Raw genomic sequence first — 16,256 nt, 5'->3', positions numbered from 1 at the left:
CTCTCTGCCCCTCCACCACTTGTGCTATCTCTGTCCCTCTCAAAATAAAAGTAAACTTAAAAAAAAAAACAACTTGGGAATTTAGCTTAGCCTTAATAAATGATACATTGTAAAAAGGTACATGCCATCTCAGTTGGTCCTCTAGATTTTCATTAGCATTTTAATCTGTCATTATTCCATGTTAAATGACTTGGTTTTGTTTTTCTATTACAGTACATTACTGTGTTTCTTTCTTTCTTCTCTTTTCACAATCTGATTATAAATGTTCTTGGGCAAGATACAAACAAACAGCTCTATAATGCACAGCAATGGAGTTTGTGCTTAGCTAGAAGTGGCTAAGAGAGAGATCACAGAAAAATATCCACGATTTTGTTTAAAGTTGTATAATGTAACACTGCAATAAACTGATGGATTTTACAGGAGCCATTATTACTGCATAAAATTAATCCTATCAATACCCAAGGTTTCCTTACTGCAGATAAAACTACAGTCTATTTGGATGCCTATAGAAAAATTCTGATTAAACGGCAACCACTTGTAACTTTTTTCCAGATCTCTACAAATTCGTTTTCTCTGAGTGCGTCCTCAGAAACAGTATGAAAGCATACATTTTGCAGACATTCTCAGTAGCTTAGGGGCTGGAGGATCTTCTGTCTCTGGAGAGAGGAGTATTTTCAGAACCTCTCTTTCTACATGTGGACTTTCAGTCAGAAGGTCTGAAGTCTCAGTCTGTCGCTGCCTACAGGTCTGAGAGGTTGGCATGTAACTTAGCCTCTCCGTCTTGTGAAGAAGGGAGTGGAAAGCATCTACGTGACAGGGCTACTAAGAGGATTCAGCGGGATGGCATATGTTCTTTTAGAGCGGCCGCATCTCACTGAACTATAACATGAGCCACATCCGTAATTACATTGTTTTCAGGTAGCCATATTCTAACAAGTGAAAAAGGGGGGTGCCAGGAGGCTCAGTCGATTCAGTGTCTGACTTCGGCTCAGGTCATGATCTCACGGTTCATGAGTTCGAGCCGACACTGGGCTCTTTGCTGTCAGCGCAGAGCCCGCTCTGGATCCTCTGCTCCCGCCTCACCCCACCCCTCCTCTGCATATGGGCATGCTCTTTTTTTTCTCTTTCTCTTCTCAAGAAGAAACATTTTTTAAAATTTAAAAAGTAAAAAAGAAACCAGTGAAATGAATTTTAACAATATATGCATTTAACTTAATATGTCCAAAGTATCATTTCCACAGGTAATCAATACAAAAAAATATGGAAATGGCTTACATTCTTTAGTACTAAATCTTCGACATCCAGCATATATTTTACATTATAACATTTCGATGACGACTAGATACATTTCAAGTGTATGACTAGTGGCCACCCAACTGGATAGCACAGGTACAGATGTGAGTTAGTCACATAAACTAGTTTTCATTTAGCAGGCAAAGCAGAAAGGATCTAACCTAAGCTAGTAAAATGATTGCTTCAGATTCTGGGAACTTCACGATTTTTTCCTAAAATAGGCATCATCTCCTTTGGTATGTTGAATTAAAAAAAAAGCAATACAGAACGTATACAGTAAAAGTCTCCCTACACCATTTCAAAACTAAACAATACTATTAGCAACTACAGATTACATTTGGGGAAGTGAGCTTCATGATACTATTGGAAAATTACCAATTCTCTTATTGCTCCCTAGGGTTTTAACTTTGGTGACCTCTAGATTCTGCCTCTCTGGTTTGCTTACCATTTTCATGTGGAAGAGATTTCTTTTCCAGTTTTTTAAGTCTGTTAAGGAACAGCACGAACTTTGCTTTACACCCTACGTAATACAGGCTACCTGAACATTACTTTTTATATACTTTTGAATATATACTTACCCATTTTGGGTCTTTCCAGTGATCCCTTTTCATCACGTGTCTGAGTCAAGAAACTGGTAGCCAGAACTACTATTTTGACTGGCTGGTGTTTCAGTCAAATGATGCCATGCTGGGTCGCCTGGGTGGCTCGGTCGGTTGAGTATCTATCTGCCTCTTGATTTCAGCTCAGGTCATAGTTTCATGGTTTGTGGGTTCGAGCCCTGCATCAGGCTCTGGAAGCCTGCTTGGGATTCTCTTTCTCGCTAAATAAATAAACAAAAAAATGACACCATGTTTGTACTTGGTACTGGTCATCAGAATTCTCACTTTGGAAATCCAGTCTGTTTTCCAATCAATGGACCGTTTCCTTTATGAATTTAGCCTTATTTCTAACCAACAAAGCCAGGACCACATGACTGCTTTGTACCTTGTGAGCTCGGTCAAAAAGACATTGGTGAGGCATGCAGGGGGGCACGTGGGCACGCAGGTGAGAAAGCGCTTCCCGAAGGCGGCGCTGTGCGTGGCTGGTGATATTCCCTGAGAATGCTAATCCCCTGGAAAGTTAAATGGGAAAACAGACTCGTAGTACCGCAGACGTAAACAAAAGACAGAACTTGGCGAACCCAAATGTGTCCACAAGCAGGCTGAGAATTTTGCAGATTAATGAGAAAACAAAGCTAGAGGTGTTGCTAAGGTGTCCCTGCCCCCAAAACTGCAGTGACGTGTTCCCCCGCCTGGACCGACCCCGGGAGGGTGAGGGGCTGCAGGTCCGCGGCCCCCACCGCACCACAACACGGGAGCCCTCCACACCATTAGGAGTGCAGGAACCAGGGCTGTGCCGACAGGTGAGTCGTGCACTACCTAGAGGAGAGCTTGTTCTCCCGGTGTTTTCCGTCTACCGGGGAGAGCTTCTTCCTCCCGCGCACAGAGCACAAAGAAGACCGCATTCCACGCCCAAGGGCCTTCCGAGCGGAGGTCGGAAGGCAGCGACCTGGCGGGAGCAAAGACCTCCGAGCGTCCCCACCCCAATCCGCGCTACTCCCACCGCGCAGGCGCGGGAAGGGGTGGAGCCGCCCGGGCGGAGGCGGGAGGCGATTCGCTGGATTCGTCTCGCGTCGACGGGTCACGTGACCATCGCGCCAGCCGGGCGGAGTTCGCAAGCTTTGCCGGGGGCGGGCGCCAGCCACTCCAGCGGCTGCGAGCTCTGTGCGAGGTGTTCCTGCCACGGCCTCCCGCGTCCGCCACGGGGATTGGGCGCTCCCATCCGGTAAGTGTGAGGGAAGTGGGTACGCGGGGGCCGCTCCCCGACGGCTGCCGGGCGGCGGCGGGGGGTCAGGGTGCCTGCGACCCGGGCGTTGCGGGGGCCGTGGCGGGGGAGGCAGGGCCGGCGGGCGAGGGGCTGCCCCATTGGCTGGGTCGGTTTTGGCGCGCTCCGCCGTCCGCGCTCCCTATTGGTTGGCGGGCGCGTCCCGGACGCGTGCGCCGCGGCGGGAGCTCCGGGTCGGGCCGCCGAGTTGCGGGTCCCAGGCTTCTTTTAGGGCTCCTGGTTGCGGCGCCGTTGGGCAGCCGGTGCCGTGAGAGATCCGACTTGCGCGTGCCCGGCTGTCGGGCCAGGCGGAACCCCCACCCTCTGCGGCTCCCTGGCCGGGATCCGAGGGGTCCGCAGCCTGGGCTCCCGGGGGGAGGTCTCTGGACCCTGCGATCCCGCTTTGGTAACCCTGGTGTCTCGGGTCAGTCAGCGTTTCCCACGCCGGAGAGGTAAGGGTGCAGGGTGCTGACCACAGTTTGATAAAGACGCGAAAGATTGCACTTGGTCGGTGACCCTCACCTGTTTTAACCCTGACTCTTACTGAAGCGCATTTTACATCGCAGTTTAGGAGCCAAACAAGGACATTAGACGTTTCAGGAGGCAGTACCTCGGACCTCACACGCTGTGCACTCTGATATCTTCTCGTCTCTTCTGTCCTGTTCTAAACAATGTTCACGACCTAGTGAATGATTCAGGGATCCCAGGCTGCGACCCGCACTTTGAAAATAAACATTGCTCAGGGTAGTGGGTCCCCGCCCGCATTGGCTCAACCTGAAATAGGATAGAAAATAGCATCGTACAGTTGGGGACTGTGTGTGTGCTGGGGCACAGGAGGTGTGTCATTGTCAAAGTTTGAAAGCCACTGCACTGAGTAAAGGCACACACCACAGAAGTCAGGGAGATGTATTTGGCTGGTATAGACATGTATCGGGGAGATCTATTTGGCAGGTATAGACCTATCCAGGACCTTCGAAGGTTGGATTTGGAGTGAGTTCTGGCCCTGCGGTCTGGTTAACCACATTGCGTAATCCCTTTATCTTCTCCCTCTTTCTTCCCTCAATGTCTCACTCAGTTCACGGTGGTGGTTAAACATTCCCTACAGATGTAATTATATAATCTCATTTGATTGGATATTAAATCATTACTAACTGCTGGTTACCAGAGCCAATTTTATTACAGCTTAAAGCTGCCTTTGAAACAGCAAAGTTAGAATGCTATTCTTTTTTTTTTTAAGTTTATTTCTTTTGAGAGAGACCCGAGACAGAGCGAGTTAGGGGAGGGGGAGAGAGAGAATCCCAAACAGGCTCTGTGGTGGCGGCACAAAACCATAAGATCCTGACCTGAGCCAAAACCAAGAGTTGGGTGCTTAACCCACTGAGCCATCCGGGGGCCCCTAGAATGCTCTTCTTAAGGATGGACCTGAGCATACCCAAGTACCTGGTGACCGTATTTGCTTCTCTTGGTGACCGTTTCTCAGCTCTTTTCTGTATTTAATCCAGGACAGAATAGTGTTTTGTAAAACTGTTTAGAATACATAATTTTCCTGTTGTAACAAGATGTTTCCAACCAGAATTATTTGTGTGTATAATACAGATACTAAGAGTCACTAACTTTAGACACTTTGGTCATCGATAGGGCTGAGTTTGGGTACCGTGAGATGAGATAGTTCCACCATACAGTGGTAGGATTTCTATGGTCGTTAAGTATTTTCAACAACAACAAAAATCTGCACTCCACCTTCAGGTGCAAACCATTTTCTGCTTATGAATTACTAATCTTTTTTGCTTCACCAGGTGTATCATGAATCCCAATATGAAGCAGAAACATGAAGAAATCAAAGAGAACATAAAGGTATGTGATAGGATCACTTTTGTTTTAGAAAGCATGTGGTTAGAAGTAGTTTGACATAAGTTTAAAAAAATTTTTTTAAGTTTATCTTGAGAGAGACAGAGAGCACCAGCAGGGGAGGGGCAGAGACAGAAAGAGAGAGAGAATCCCAAGCACAGTCAGTGCAGAGCCTGACATGTGATTCACAAAACCATGAGATCATGACGAAGCCGAAATCAAAAGTTGGGGACGCTTAACAGGCACCACCCAGGCACTCCTAGTTTGACATAATTTAACAAAATTTAACCTGGCTGTAATTTCTATAAACTTTGAAGTATCGAACTTTTTAGCCAGAGGACAGGTAACAACAGAGAACCTTGAAAAAATTAATTATGGTGAAAAGTAAGTTTTATGATCCATGAATGTGCTATGTTTTTTCCATTTATTGAGGTTATCTTTAAATTTCTTTCAATACTGTTTTGTAATTTTCAGAGTATTGAGTTTTATGCTCCTTTTGTTTAATTTTTTGCCTAAGTATTTTATTAATGCTATTGTAGATAGAATTGTTTCTTGCATTAAATTTTCTGTGTGCTCATTGCTAGTGTATAGAAAACAGGTGATTTTTATATTTTGAATTTGATGTGTCCTGCAGCCTTGCTGAAATTGTTTATTAGATTTAATAGTTTTTTAGTAGCTTCTTTAGGATTTTCTGTAAGATTGTGTTGCTTTCTTTCCACTCCTACGTTTTCTGAAATGATTTTTATTAAAATCCTTTGTGTCTTTGAGCACAGAGACACATCTTGCATTATATCGTACGTGTTTTCAGAGTACATTATACTCCTTACCATCTAACCTGCTTGTTTTGCTACACTTTTTGAATCCCCGTATAATAGTGTCACTGGAAATCTTATCCCAAATGTTTATTCTATAATAATAAGAACAGAGTTTAATTTTGAATTTGTAATTTTGACTGACTTTGCTTTTAAGGTTCTAAATGAATTTACAACTTCACTAGGTTCTGCTGCACAACTTAGCTGCTGAGGATTCCTGAGAATGAGACATCTTCGGGAAATCTATCAGTTTGCAGATTCAAATTAAATAGAGTAAATAAAAGCTTTTCATAAGGGATAGCAGATGCTTGCTAATAGGTGGTTGACCTTGCCTTTGTGTCCTTACATTATTTTTCTTAGTACCGTGCATTGATAATTTGTATAAAAATTTTTAAATACTCAGAGTCAGTAGTATAATACTCTCAATTAACAGTTACCAGGATATTGCCAGTCTTGTTTCATCTACATCCTCATTCACTCCTTGAGTCACCTAATTATTTTGAGGCAAATCCCAGATTTCAGCAGATCCTTCTATTTCAAGAGGAATCTAATGTTTACTAGCTAGAGTAAAACTATCTCGGATATAAAAGGATTAGAGTTCTGGTTGGTTCTGATTCGGCCTCGAAAACTGTGACCTTGAGTGAATTTATTTATTTACTTTTTTAATGTCTATTTTTGAGGCAATGCAGAGACAGAGTGCAAGCAGTGGAGGGGCAGACAGAGACGCAATCTGAAACGGGCTCCAGGCTCTGAGCTGTCAGCACAGAGCTCGACTTGGGGCTCGAACTCATGAACCATGAGATCATGACCTGAGCGGAAGTCGTTTGCTTAACCGACTGAGCCACTCAGTCACCCCTTGGGTAAATTATTTAACATTGCAGCCTCTGTTTACATCTATGTAAAACAAGAAAATTAGACTAAAACTAGATCTGTAAAGGGTGCCAGGGTGGCTCAGTGGTTGAGCATCCGACTTCGGCTTAGGTCATGACCTCATGGTTCATGGGTTTGAGCCCCATGTCTGGCTCTGCTGAAAGCTCAGAGCCTGGAGCCTGCTTCAGATTCTGTGTCTCCCTCTCTCTCTGTCCCTCCTCTGCTCAAGCTCTGTCCCTGTCTTTAAAAAAAATAAAACGTTAAATTTTTTTTAAATGAAAATAGATCTGTAGGAGTGAATTATGGTTGCTCATGGATTTCTTACCAGTTGTATGCAAAATTCCCTGTGAGTAGTGCTTTTGTGTGTGTGTGTGTTTTTTCTTTTTGAGGGAGAGAGAAGGGTTCACAGAGTCCTAAATTGTTTTATAAAAGCATTATGGCCCATTAATGTATAAGAATATTTTGGCTCTAAAGAATCTGTTATTCCAGTGTATAATCTGTATAAAGAAAATGACAATAGCAATATTACATCTTTGGGGCTGGATGCTTAAAGCTTACATGTATAAAAGTTAATCTTGAAAACTCATTTTTTTTCTGACAGTGATTTATCTGGCTTCTTTGGCCATTATAAGTAGCAAGCATTTAAATAAATTAACACCTCCCATTCTTAAGGATCCCAAGTTAGGTTTTCTTCTGTTTGTCTGGGGGCCGGTGACTAATCTATAAAATGACATCTGCAATGTTGGTGTAATATTTGTTCTCAGAGTGGTTGGCATTTGTTCTTCGGTTAAACAGTGAGATAATGATCAGCGGTAGAAAGTTTACCGTGGGAAAGGCGAGCTCTTGCCATGTGAACTGCAGTATGGAATCGGTAACTTTCTCACGCTGCTTTGGTGTCATGTTCTTGCAGCCCTTGTTCGAGTGTGCACCTTTGTTTGCTAACCCATGGTGGCAGTATAACTAATGATTTTTTGCGAAAACAGGGCTTTCAGGTCAGGAAATCTGTGGGAATCTATTTACATATTTTAAGGAAGGGTATATTTTTTTCAAAACTGGAGCATGGGCCTTTTACAGTACCCTGGTGCCTCCAGCACTGCCATTTTGGCCGTCTCCGGATGAGCAGGCTTGAAGCAAAACTGCTTCTGCAGTCAGGTCCTCTTACAGGTGTATTTGGTTGTGTAAAGTACGTTCTTGAAAATTATATTCCTGGGGTGCGTGGGTGGCTCAGTCAGTTGAGCCTCTGACTTTGGCTCAGGTCGTGATCTCATGGTGTGGGAGTTTCAGTTTCAGCCCGCTCCCCATCCTGTGTCTCCCTCTCTCTCTGCCCCTTCCCCCCCCCTTTCAAAAAAATGAAGATTTAAAAAAAAATTACATTCCTTTGGTAAATACATACAAGTGTGTTAGGAAATGTTCACTATTTAACGGAAGTCTGAGATGAATCCTTTTGTTTAGGGAAAGAAGTATTTTGCGGTGTAAATAATTAATCTTTTTCCTCAATTTCCCTCTTCTGTGGGTTTCTACGGTAAATGCTAAGACATCTTTGTGGCAGATCTTTTTAAGAGGGAATACAAGTACTCCCGTTGTACTGGAATTCATCACATATGGTTTGAAGTATTAGAGCTTAGAAATTTTGTTATATTTTTGTCTTAACTAGATGTGATTAGTTGACAAAATGACTGTAATAACAGCATATATTGAAATGGAAGGAGGAATGCTACTCGTGTAGCAAACTCCTCGTGTAGCAAACTCGTGTTTGGGTAATATGAGCCATTCTTAGGATTTTTTCAAACTTTATTATAATTTTAGGGAGATAACACGTTTGTTAGTTGAATAAACCAATGTGTTGCTCATATGCAACATTATAAAATTATATAGAAGAACAGGGGTGCCTGGGTGACTCAGTCGGTTAAGCGTCTGACTTCACTTCAGCTCAGGTCATGATCTCACTGTTGGTGAGTTCGAGCCCCGCGTCGGGCTCTGTGCTGACAGCTCAGAGCCTGGAGCCTGCTTTGGGTTCTGTGTCTCTGCCCCTCCCCCTGCTCACACTCTGTCTTTCTCTCAAAAATAAATAAGCATTAGAAAGAAAAAACAATAAAATTATATAGCAGAACAAATACTAGTGTTCTGAGTGTTTCTTTTTTCCTAAATCATAGCAGGAATAAAAGAGCAACAACCCATATAGTAACTCAGTAACCAGATAATAAATTATGTTGACTTCTAGAATAGTCCTGTCCCAAGAAGGACTCTGAAGATGATTCAGCCTTCTGCAGCTGGAGCTCTTGTTGGAAGAGAAAATGAGGTATGTGTTGCTGGGCTGGAATGGGGTTCTGATGAGCCTGCCTTTGCAGAGATGTCTAAATCATTGAAACCAGAGTAACAATTGTATGTTTCTCACAGCAGTGGTTTGTGTAGTGATAGTTGAGTTTAGGAAGTTCAGAATTGGTATGAATAATTAGTAGGACTGGGATGGTGTAGTAAGTTCTGAGTAGCCAACAGGAGCAATGTTTGATGTTTTGGGAATAAAATGTTAGATTTTATCTATCAGGATAGAATCACTGATGAGGGCTTCTAGACTTTTGCAAGGTTGAAAATAACCTTTCTGTGGCACTCCGTTATTTAAACAATAAACATGATTTCAGCTAAGCCTTAGACCCAAGCCTAATCTAGTTGCTGCAAATAAGGTTTCTAAAATAACTATACATTTTCGTAGAGTTTTAAAATGTGTGATTTTTTAAAAGATCCAAAGATATAAAAAAGATGAGCACTCTATTTTTAATACATACTGACAAAACTGCCCAACTTTCATTCATTAAATCAAAATAAATGAGATTGATGTATGTATTTTCATTATAGTTGGTTAAAGACTTGTCCAAAAGGAAACATTGGAACGACCAGTTAACATCTAAGAGTTCCAGCGCTGGAGTTGTCATTGCCCCAGAACATAGTGAAAATAAAGATTTTAGTGGAGTTACTCAGGAAGCATTTGATCTTATGATTGCAGGTATGAAAATATGTATAACTTTTATCTTAAATTTCTTAATAAAGGTAAATATTTGTTGTACAGTTATGAATTCTGCACACAACCTCTTAACCTGGAGACACAATTAGATATTTTACTCAAATGTTTTGGTAATTTAAAATTTCTTATGGTTGTAAATACACATACACTGTAAGCTTGGGCCGGCCTTACTGTTTGGTAAGATCCAGATGTGGATGGTAGTGATTAATTAAGGGTTATAAAACTTGGAAATCGTCTTTTCAGAAGAAAAGTGTGTAGAGAATGGATTTGAAGAAAGGGATTTGAGTATGTCAGAAAATGAGGGGAGCCAGCAGAAACACGGCAAAGAGAGGGAGCCGGTTGGATCTACTAATTGTTGAATGGCAGTAGAGATCAAAAGGAACCTAGCGATGCTTTATAAATCTTGTGGAAGGATTTGTTTAGTAGAAAAAAGTAGTGTTTTTTTATAGCAGCATGTAACCTTGTCTTCAAGGTCTATATGTAAAACATTCATTTATTTTAGAAAACCCATCCTCTCAATATTGGAAAGAAGTGGCAGAGAAACGGAGGAAGGCTCTCTATGAAGCACTTAAGGAAAATGAGAAAGTATGTACCAAATAGAATTTGTGGCAGTTTTTAACATTCCAGGAGGATTTTCCTTCTATTGCTTCACATGTTTGGTTAGAGCGATATAAATTAGCTTTGATGTTGGCCTAAGAAAGGTTTAATTGGAAAGGATTTATGCGTCAGAATTGTGATACAAAAGCAGCTTCCTGTACTGAGAGCTGAAGGCGGTGGTGTGTTAGCAGCTTTCATGCTACGTGTGTCTATCGGATATATACTTGGAGGCGTATGGTCTGGGTTTGTAGCATGGCAGGTGTATGGAATACTGAACTCTACTTATATCGTATAGCTTCATAAAGAGATTGAAGAGAAGGACAATGAAATTGCCCGCCTGAAAAAGGAAAATAAAGAATTGGCGGAAGTAGCAGAACACGTACAGTATATGGCAGAGGTAATAGAGGTAGGTATTTCAATGTTCTCCTGATGCAGAATCATCTGTTACAATGGGACGCAGTAGTGTAATCAGTAAGGGTTTGGGCTCTGGAACCCGATTTCCTGGATGTGAGTCTTAGCTCCCTGCCTCGCACAATAAAGTTTGTTAAATCAGGTAAGTTATTTATCTTGTCGGGCCTTCATTTTCCTCATTTGTAAAATGGGACAATAGTGGGTGCTGTATGCTTGGTGTGAAAATAATGAGTTAACAATGATGAAAGTTCAGAGAAGTCCTTGCCCATAATAAGAGCCCAGTGATTGCAGATAATTCTCATGAAGCAACAGAACAGCTATTTTCTTGTAGAAATATAAAGAGATTTATTTACATGTGAAAAATTTATGGAAAATTTTTCTATTTTACAGTTCAAAGTTTTAAACTGGTTTTAATTTAACTTTAATGCCAGTGTGACATTCCAGTCATATATAAAACTGTTAATTGGTGCACTAAATGAGTTTGGTGGTCGTATCTGACTTTTCAATTTGGAAGAAACTAATGTGTTTATAAGAATTAGCCTGCAGGGCACCTGGCTGGCTGTCAGTAGAGCATACATGACTCTTGATCTTGGGGTCATGAGTTCAAGCCCTTCATTGGGTGTAGAGGTTACTTAAAAAAAAAAAAAAAAAAGACTTAGGTTGATAATTGTTATTTTACAGTCTTGAGCTAAAAAAAGGTCTTGGGGAGCCTGGGTGGCTCAGTCGGTTAAGCATTTGACTTTGGCTCAGGTCACGATCTTACGGCTTGTGGGCTGACGCCCCGCATCAGGCTCTGTGCTGACAGCCCAGAGCCGGGAGCCTGCTTCTGATTCTGTGTCTCCCTCTCTCTGCCCCTCCCCTGCTCATGCTCGCTCGTGCTCCCTTGCTTGCTCTAGCTCTCTCTCTCTCCCTCTCTCTCTCTCAAAAATAAACATTAAAAAAAAATAGGTCTCAAACTTACTTGTGTTTGCAAAAAATCATCTTGCTGGTAGGAAGAAAGTTTTTGAAATAAAAGCTTTTCTTGTACCGAATTGCTTACATTTTAAAGCCATGACAATTAATGTTTTAAGTTTTCATTTGGAAGTACTGAAATAGCTCACTCTTTTTTTGTAATAGCTTTCTTAACTGCCATTGGTTCACAGCAGACTGGAAATTTAAAAACCTGGTCCTTCACCACAAGTAGCTTGAGAAGTGATTGGAGTTACACTGTGAAAGCATGCCAGTGCTTTAAAAAAAAAAAAAAAAAAAAAAAAAAGGGCCAATTCGGGGCACCTGGGGTGGCTCAGTCAGTTAAACATCTGACTTGATTTTGGCTCAGGTCATGATCTTCTGGTTTGTGAATTTGAAACCCTTGTTGGGCTCTGTGCTGACAGTGTGGAGCCTGCTTGGGATTCTCTCTCCCTATCTCTCTGCCTCTACTTGCTCGCTCACTCACGCTCTCTCTCTCTCTCTCTCTCAAAAAAAAAAATAAACTTGAAAAAAAATGAGCAAATATTAAGTACTGCAGCTTTACTGAAATATGGTTTAGCATAGAAGTTTTGATATAACATTTGATTGTAGGTGACTTTAATGGGGAAGCATTATGAAAAGGACCTCATTAGAACATTGAGGGTAAATTATATCAGCATACTGCTAGTGGACTTGACTTGGGCTTTTAAGTATTTACAATAAATTGTTCGTTTATCCTTTTAAAAGAGACTGCATGATGGACCTCTGGATAACTTCGAATCACCAAATAGTCAGGAATTTGATTCTGAAGAGGAAACTGGTGAGGACTCTGAAGTGGAAGATTCAGAAATCGGTACATGTGCTGAAGAAGTTGTATCTTCCTCTACAGATGCAAAACCACATGTGTGAAATTCTCTAATATTTGACTCTCGAGAAATATACTGCCAAAGTTTGCCTCCACTATAGTTCTTTGTAGCAGAACAGACAAATGTATAATGCAAAGTTGGAATCAAAGTTCCTTGTTTGAATCCTGGGACCCTGTTGTATTAAAATACAAATACTATGTATTTTTAATCTACGATGTTTTATGTAAATAGCATTTTCTCAGATGTCAGACACCACTTGTGTATATGATAAATAAACTTCAGTCTCGTGTTGAGTGTCGTGTGTACCTTGGAAGAATGAAGTATAAGCCGTCTGTATAGAAAATGTGTCCACTTTTGTGGTTTTTATGTTTTCTGTTCCTCTATCTTGGAGGAAACAAGGAGAAAATGAATTTGTCCCTCTTAATACTGAGATAGTTGAGGTTTTTACTCCCAAATTTGGTTGTACCTCAAGCTCATTGTAGGGACTGTTGGTTTCCAGATGTTCTTACTGGGTACTTTTGATCATTGAGTAGGAGACTTTAGTATCAAAAGCTCCCCACATAGATCAGCCAGGTAAAGGCTCAACTGCCTGGCATAATCAGACTCTTCTCAGAAGCTTAAAATGGTGATGATCGTGACCATCTTTTGGGGGTTGGAAGGCAGGTGAAATTGCACTTAAGAGATGCAGGGGGACAAAAGGTAAAAGTTCTGAAACTTTCTCTTCACACATTTCACATATGGGATAGTATGGAGTATATATTGAGGAATAAGAGAGTAAGAGAGTAAGAAATTTCCCATAGGTGTTTTGAATGAAGAAAAGGACAAAGGGAATTGTTTATAAAGTATATAGCACTGGGATAGAATGTGTTCTGTGAGAAGCATACACATACCTTCGTGTAGACTGGCAATAAAGAGCACGGTCAAGCCTTAAATGACTATTTGCGGCAAGTTATTTCTCCATATAAAACTTGATTTTTTTTTTTTAATTTTTAATGTTTATTTTTGAGAGAGAAACAGAGCATGAGCAGGGGAGGGGCAGAGAGAGTGGGAGACACAGGATCTGAAGCAGGTTCCAGGCTCAGCTGTCAGCACAGGGCCTGATGCGGGGCTCGATCTCACAAACTGACATCACCACCTGAGCCAAAGTCGGACGCTCAACTGACAGCCACCCAGGCTCACCTAATGTTCTTATCTCCTATGTTGAGATGAAGTCTGCCTCAGTGTTATTTGAGGATTAAAACCTTTACTACAGTGTCTTAACTAAATGCTTTAAGAATGGAAGTGATTATTGGGGCTCCTGGGTGGCTCAGTTGGTTCAGCATCTGACTTTGGCTCAGGTTATGATCTCCCGGTTTGTGAGTTTGAGCCCCGCATCTGGCTCTGTGCTGTCAACTCAGAGCCCGGAGCCTGCTTCAGATTCTATGCCTCCCTCTCTCTCTGCCCCTTCCCTGTTTGCACTCTATTTTTGAGAGCGATAAACTTAAAAAAAAAAAAAAGATGATTAATCTACAGCAACACTGTCCAGGAACCTTTCTGAGATGTTAGAAATATCTTTGCTGTCCAGTGTGATGACCAGTTAGCCATATGTGGCTGTTGAGGACTTGAGATGGGGCTAGTGGGAGTGAGGAACTGCATTTGTTTTTAAATGGCTGCATGAGGCCGATGGCTACTGTGTTAGTGCAGCTCTGTTTTAGGGATGGGCCATTAGCCCAAAGATGGAATTAAAGACTAGAGGGGCACCTGGGTGGTTCACTCAGTTAAGCATCCGACTCTTGATTTTCAGCGCAGGTCATGATCTCAGTTTGTGGGTTTGAGCCCCATGTAGGGCTTCACGCTGACAGTGTGGAGCCTGCTTGGGATTCTCCTCTCTCTGCCCCTCCCCAACTCATGCATGCTTTGTCCCAAAACAAAAAGTCACAGTAGGCATAAACAACATGGACAGATCTCCATGACGTTGAGTGAAAGAAACAAGGTAAGAGTACCTGCTGTATGCTTCCATTTAAATACAACCAGAATCTTGATAGAAAGCGAATCAGTTGCCTAAGGACCTTGAGGTGGTTTTGAGAGATTTCAAGAGGAAACTTGGGGTGATAGATTTTTAAGCCTAGCATTTGGGAACTAGTTGACAGTGAATTTGGAAGAATTACTTGTAGATGAGGAGTCTGATTTTCCTTTTCTTTTTTTCTTAGTGTTTATTTTTGAGAGCGAGAGGGGGTGTGAGTGGGGGAGGGACAGGGAGAGAGGGAGACACAGAATCTGAAGCAGGCTCCAGGCTGTCAGCACAGAGCCCAACGCGGGGCTTGAACTCACAAACTGTGAGATCATGATCTGAGCCGAAGTTGGACACTTAACTGAGCCACCCAGGCGCCCCAGGTCTGATTTTCAATTAGGTATCTAAAGTCAGAACACCTCAGTGAAATGCCTTAAAGATAGAGTCAGAGGTCCATCACATCTGGCAAGTTAGAGTAACTTCTTTGACGTTGGCTTAAAAAAATTCAGGAGAGCTGGAAGGATATCAATAGGTTAAGAATCTGTTGGAAAACCGTTAACGTGGGAAGCCTGGATTAGACTGAACTAATTTGTCAATATATTCTATACAGTTAGTATTACATACAAAAACTAACCAGGATGGCCCATAAAGGGTTGGAGGGGGAATACAGATGGAAAAATCCTAAATAAAATGGTAAATCTAATCCAGTTGTATCCTGGAAGATAAAACATGATGACCAACTTGGGGTTTATCCCAGGAATGCAAGATTGTTCTAGTTTTAGTGCACGCTTGAAATTCTGAACATTGAAGGCGGGGGGAAGCCCATAATCCTAATAAATAACAGCACGGATACGATTAAGCTTGGAAAAGAAGAAATTGCAACTTGATAAAACTATCTTCCTATGCCTAGCATCACATGGTGAATGGTTAAAGGCAAAGCTTTAGAAACTTGTAAGGTCATGAACTAGAGAAGAATGGACCACAATTATTACAAATTCTTTTCGCAGTCTCAGTCTGGTGCAATCAAACCAAATAAAGCTAATTATGGGAAGGAAAAAGAACTCATTTACATAAGAAACAAGAGCAACCAGAAACAAATTAAGTGGCCAGATTTTAAAATATCCCTACATTAATTGCTTTTCTATACACTGGTACAAGTTTAAAAACAGTGGGTATGGTCGCGGGGGTGGTGTGGTGAGAAGGTCTGTGAAGAAAGTGAAATGTTACTAAGATGTACGTAGAAAAGCTATTCTAAAAAATTTCTGAACGTGTCTCTTCTTGCCTTTCTTGGAGTTCTTTGTAAGACAGAGAAACTAATCCTGTCTGCCATGAACAAAAATGGGATTCATCAGAAGACTACAATGGTCCTGAGGAAGCAGAAGTCAGAGCGGCACTGGGGACCCCGCAGCAGGTGCTAATCGACGTTGTCTTAGTGCTGTTTGATTTTCTCCCCTTTCCTGAGATGGCAAGATTGGCATAGCCCGGCTTATGTCACTGCTCCTCGGAAGGGCAAGATGGCTGGGTTGACGGTCTCTTAAGACTACACCGTGGATGAGATATCCCCTCAAAAGAAATGAAATGTCATCAGAAGAAAAATTTATTCTAACGAGCCAGAGCACCACACATGTCACTACGCAGCCTTAGGGCCCTTGAGACTTTGTTTAGAAAAACCACCCTGTGCCCACCCTGCCTCTTCCAAGATACCTCAGTCGAATTTTAGGTTTTAGCTAATGAGGTCA

The 16,256-nt window shown here is 41.9% G+C and overlaps 1 protein-coding gene and 1 pseudogene across 1 annotated transcript; one reads left to right on the top strand and one right to left on the bottom strand.

Moving 5' to 3' along the window:
- Window positions 1–2,799, bottom strand: part of LOC109252723 (protein numb homolog) — a 53,324-nt pseudogene extending 50,525 nt beyond the window's left edge.
- A 186-nt stretch (window positions 2,800–2,985) lies between these two features.
- On the top strand, window positions 2,986–12,820 carry GMNN (geminin DNA replication inhibitor). The gene is made up of 7 exons (XM_019425283.2): window positions 2,986–3,117; window positions 4,953–5,010; window positions 8,908–8,985; window positions 9,540–9,687; window positions 10,208–10,290; window positions 10,598–10,708; window positions 12,409–12,820. The coding sequence occupies exons 2-7, from the start codon at window positions 4,960–4,962 to the stop codon at window positions 12,568–12,570; spliced, it is 633 nt and encodes a 210-aa protein (XP_019280828.2). The 5' UTR covers window positions 2,986–3,117; window positions 4,953–4,959; the 3' UTR covers window positions 12,571–12,820.
- Window positions 12,821–16,256: the final 3,436 nt, after the last annotated feature.

This window comes from Panthera pardus, unplaced genomic scaffold, assembly GCF_024362965.1.
Source record: "Panthera pardus isolate Hobbes unplaced genomic scaffold, ASM2436296v1 HiC_scaffold_17, whole genome shotgun sequence".
NCBI classification, from domain to species: domain Eukaryota; kingdom Metazoa; phylum Chordata; class Mammalia; order Carnivora; family Felidae; genus Panthera; species Panthera pardus.
This window is presented reverse-complemented; position numbering and strand designations above follow the sequence as displayed.

What these genes read in the sequence shown, in the direction of transcription:
- GMNN (XM_019425283.2), top strand. Translation starts at nt 4,960, where the DNA reads ATGAATCCCAATATGAAGCAGAAACATGAAGAAATCAAAGAGAACATA. An exon ending in AAATCAAAGAGAACATAAAG is followed by an intron (nt 5,011 to 8,907) that starts GTATGTGATAGG and finishes GTTGACTTCTAG; the next exon opens with AATAGTCCTGTCCCAAGAAG. An exon ending in ATATGGCAGAGGTAATAGAG is followed by an intron (nt 10,709 to 12,408) that starts GTAGGTATTTCA and finishes TCCTTTTAAAAG; the next exon opens with AGACTGCATGATGGACCTCT.